The sequence below is a fragment of the Lissotriton vulgaris genome, chromosome 12 (assembly GCF_964263255.1).
Source record: "Lissotriton vulgaris chromosome 12, aLisVul1.2, whole genome shotgun sequence".
In the NCBI taxonomy this organism is placed as follows: Eukaryota; Metazoa; Chordata; class Amphibia; order Caudata; family Salamandridae; genus Lissotriton; species Lissotriton vulgaris.
Window position 1 is genome coordinate 25,311,673 of NC_141700.1, and position 4,525 is coordinate 25,316,197.

Here is a 4,525-nt window from a genome sequence, read left to right on the forward strand (position 1 = left end):
CTGTATCTGGATAAGGCCGCTAAGTGGACCTTTATTGAAGAAAAAGAAAGACCAGAACACGCCAAATGCAATAAATAAGGCAGTATTTTCTCTGCTGGCGCCTCTATAGGATGTAAAGCGTTAGAGATGCACCAAGCGCAGAAGCGCTTCCATTTGAGACGATACGTCTTTAATGTACTCTGAGCTCTTGCTTTCTTTAGAATGTCTCGGCAATCCTGAGGAATTTGGAGATGTTCAAATTCTAGGAAGTTAGGAGCCATGCGTGCAATTTCAGCGATTGAGGGTCTGGGTGAAGCACCTGACCCTCGTTGCGCGACAGTAGCGTTGGGGTTACCAACAGTCTGATCGGTGGCTCCTGTGAAAGTAGCATGAGCTCCTGAAACCAATACTGGCGAGGCCACTTGGGAGCAATTAGGAGAAGGCGGCAACTCTCCAACTTCATCTTGCGCACCACACGTGGAATCAAAGGGATCGGAGGAAAGGCGTAAGAATAAATCCCTGACCATCGCATGGACAGGGCATTCCCCCTTGATCCCCGTTGAGGGTACCTGCTGGCATAGTACCGGCATTTCTTGTTTTGTTGAGTTGCAAATAAATCCAATTTCGGCTTGCCCCATCTCTGACACACCTTGCTCAACTGGTTGTTGTGCAGCTCCCACTCGTGGCAATCTGATGATGGCCTGCTCAGTTTGTCTGCCAATGTGTTGTAAAGACCTCTGATGTGTTCCGCCTTGAGAGTTATGTTGTGAATTGTTAACCATTGCCATAACTCTTGGGCTTCCCTGGACAATGTTGCTGATCTCGTTCCCCCCTGCTTGTTTATATAAAACATGCTGGTAGTGTTGTCCGTTCTCACCAGGACTGAGGATCCTGCTATTCTGGGGAGGAACGCTTAAAGAGATAGAAAAATGGCTTTCAACTCTAGACTGTTGATGTGGCATTTTTTGTGCTGCTGAGACCATTTTCCTTGTACTTGTAAGTCCTGGAGATGACCTCCCCAAACCCTCCATGGACGCATCCGTCTTCAGAATGAAATCCGGAGGAACTTGCAAGAATGAGAGTCCCTGTTCCAGATTGCTCAACTGAGTCCACCATTGAAGAGCTTGCACCATCCTGTTGGTGACTGTGATGGTGTCCTCGAAAGAACCTGTCGCTTGATGCCATTGAAGATGTAGCTCTTCCTGTAAAGGCCGCATTTTTAGACGTGCCAATGGAATGAGGTTGATGGCCGATGAGCACATCTCCAGAAGTGATGCAAATAGGCGAACTGAAAGTGGACCTTTTTCTTGACAGTTTTATGGCTAGAGCCTGTAGTCGGAGTTGTCTTTCTCGAGACAAGAATGCCTTGCATCCTACTGTGTCCAGACAAGTTCCTAGGAACAGCAGGTTCTGTTTCGGAACCAATTGTGACTTGCTCTTGTTGATTGTGAGGCCTAGCGATGTAAAGAGATTGCGGTATATTGTAATGTCGGACTTCACTTTGGCCTTTGATGGACCTTTGACTAGCCAGTCGTCCAAGTACGGGAAGACCTGCACCCCTGTTGTCCGAAGAGCTGCTGCCACAGGAGCCAGGCACTTTGTAAAAATCCTTGGAGCCGACTTGAGGCCAAATGGGAGGACCTTGAACTGATAATGGGCGCCAGCGACAGTGAAACGGAGGTATTTTCGATGCTTTGGGTGGATTAGGATGTGGAAGTATGCATCTTCCATGTCCAAGGAAGCCATGTAATCTCCCTCGTTGAGGCAGTTGAGAATGTCCGATAGGGTGACCATTCGGAATCCCTGCTTCTTGAGATATCTGTTCAGATTGCGCAGGTCTAGGATCGGTCGCCATTCCCCTGATTTCTTTTTTATGAGAAAAAAACGGGAATAGAAACCTGCCCCTCTCTGATGGACTGGAACCTTCTCTACTGCGTTCTTGAGAAGCATTGTTTGAACTTCCTTGATCAATAAGTGAAGACGAGGGGGACCCCTGAGCGGAGTTGTTGGAGGTTTGGTGGTGAACTCCAGGGTGGGACCATGTTGGACCAGGTCCAACACCCACTGATCTGATGTTATTTGATGCCATTGTTGTTGGAAGGCAGATATTTTCGCGCCCACGGGAAGGTAGGGGACTGAACGTGGCGCCCAAGTGACCTCACTGTTTCTTGTGATTGTCTCGTCCTTGGTTGTTTGTGCGCCTTCTTCCTCCTTGGCGAGAGAAACCAGCCGATCCACACAGGCGATACGAGGACTGATAGTTCTGGCGGTATTGCTGTTGGTATTGCCTGCCTTGCTGGTAATAACTTCCTCTGGACGAATAACCGCGTCCTCTCACACCTCTGAACGATCCTCTTTTGTACTGCAACAAACCTAGAGACTTTGCAGTATCTGTATCTGTTTTTATTGCTTGAAGAGCTTCGTCGACATGTTTTCCAAAGAGAGACTCTCCGTCATATGCCATGTCCAGTACTTTCAATTGGACCTCTGGACGAAAGGTAGTGGCTTTCAACCACCCTTGACGCCTTAAGACAGCCGCTCCTGCTAACTGTCTGAAATTTGTATTCACAATATCTAATGCGCAGTCGATGGATTCCGCCGCTGCGCGCTCTCCTTCCATTAATATTTTCCGCGCTTCCTGCCTCTTGTCCTCTGCAATCAGGTCTATGAAACCAGCCATTTCGGACCACATTTGGCGATCATAGCACCCTATAATCGCCAAAGAATTCGCCGCTCTGATGGATGCTGCAGCCATAGTGGAAAACTTTTTCCCAATAAGGTCTAGGCGTCGCCCCTCCTTATCAGGTGGTGTAGAAATAGGGGTAGCTGGGTTTTTCGACCTCTGTTGCGCAGCCTGAGAGATTACTGAATCCGGACGTGGATGGCCAATAAGGCACGCCGGTCTAGTGAGCGGGGCACGGTACTTCTTTTCAATTCTTGGCAATACAGCAGGCACAGATGCGGGGTTTTTCATTATCTTTAGGCCCTCCTTCCAAATGTAGTCAATGATAGGAATGGCTCTAGACACCTTCCTTGTTTCCTCTTTAAAATCATGGAGAAAGCACTCCGTTTGCTCCACTGTCACTGGGAGTTGAAATCTGTTTGATGCCCTCTGCATCAGGTTGTGAAACCCACCTACATCTTCAGGTGGTGAATCTGAAGGCTGAGGAGTTGGAGGGGATGGCATGGGGATAACGTATTCATCCCATGGGTCTGATGACAGTACGTTAGGCAACTCTCCGTCTTCTACTTCCTCTTCTGATGACGTGTCCGGGGTTTGCGGAGGAAAATCAGGTGGCATAGGTTCCACGACAGGAGAAAGCGGTGGAATTTGAGGTAGAGGAACAGAAGTACCAGATTGAGGCATTTGTGGCAGAAAACGTTGTTTATAATCCGCCAACATAGCCTGTAAGTCCTGTATCAAAGTAGGTGGTAATTGAGTGATTTCTGAGACTTTAGGCCGTCTCTGATGTTCCAAAGCATGAGGCACTATGATTTCCTCCTGGTAGTAATGCTCTGTGTAAGTGTCGTCTTCATCATCGTCTTGACACTTAATGATGAGATCAGATGGGTGACGCGCCACACCAAAAGCTCCTTCATTATCATCGTCCTCAAAATCATCCTCTTCATCATTGGAGTAAGATTCTAGAAGATGAGAGGGCATAAGTGGCGACATATAAGAACCTTGATGTCTCTTGTAAGATACAAGTTGAAAGTTCTTTGTGGAAAGTGGTGTACAAAAAGTCTGATTCCCAGCAACAGGCTTTTGTAAAGCTGTCCATCAGTTTGGATGGCACCGGTGACAAAGGTGCAGCCGTCAGCTGAAAAGATATCGTCGTCGACGGGTTTATGGTCGACGAGGTCGTCGACGGATATATCGTCGACAAAGTCGACGACGAAGGTATCGTCGTCTGTGGTCTTGCCATCGACGGGACTGTCGTCGTTGGGCTCGCCGTCGACGGGCTCGTCATCGACGGAGTATCTGTCGGCGGACTCGTCATCGACGTGGCAGCCGTCGACGGATTCATCGTCGATGCTTTCTTCGTCGACGAGACAGTCGCCGACGGTGGCGTCGATGACTTCTTCGACGGGCTCTTTTTAGACGACGAAGGCTTCCTTGACGATGATGTCTTCGTCGACGAGTCGTCTACAAGAGTTCTTTTAGCCACAATACAAATCTTTGTAGACACAATAGGTGAAGTAATAGATGTAGTAGATATCATAGCCGTAGAAGAGGAGGTTGAAGTAGAAATAGTAGTCACTGGTGAAGAGATAGTAGAACTCTTACTCACGGTTTTCTTTGAGGAATCGTTGGTGGCTGAGGCTCCAGAGACAGAATGTTGAGATCTCTGTGAAGAGCCTGAAGTGGAGTGGGAGGTTTTCGCATGTTTTCTCCCCTCACTTGTCTTATCCTCTTGAGACCTCGCCCTCTTGCTAGAGGTAGGGCTCTATCATCATCCTCCGTGGACGAGGATTTAAGCCACAAAAGGACTCTGGCCTCCCTATCCCTTAAGGTCTTAGAAGGGAAGGTGCGGCAGATCTTACA

The 4,525-nt window shown here is 48.3% G+C and overlaps 1 protein-coding gene across 1 annotated transcript; it reads right to left on the bottom strand.

Moving 5' to 3' along the window:
- Positions 1–2,137: 2,137 nt before the first annotated feature.
- Positions 2,138–3,346, bottom strand: LOC147673104 (uncharacterized). The gene has a single exon (XM_086946322.1). The coding sequence runs from the start codon at positions 3,344–3,346 to the stop codon at positions 2,138–2,140; it is 1,209 nt and encodes a 402-aa protein (XP_086802448.1).
- Positions 3,347–4,525: the final 1,179 nt, after the last annotated feature.

Coding starts and splice junctions, on each gene's coding strand:
- LOC147673104 (XM_086946322.1), bottom strand. CDS start 3,346: ATGCCTCAATCTGGTACTTCTGTTCCTCTACCTCAAATTCCACCGCTT.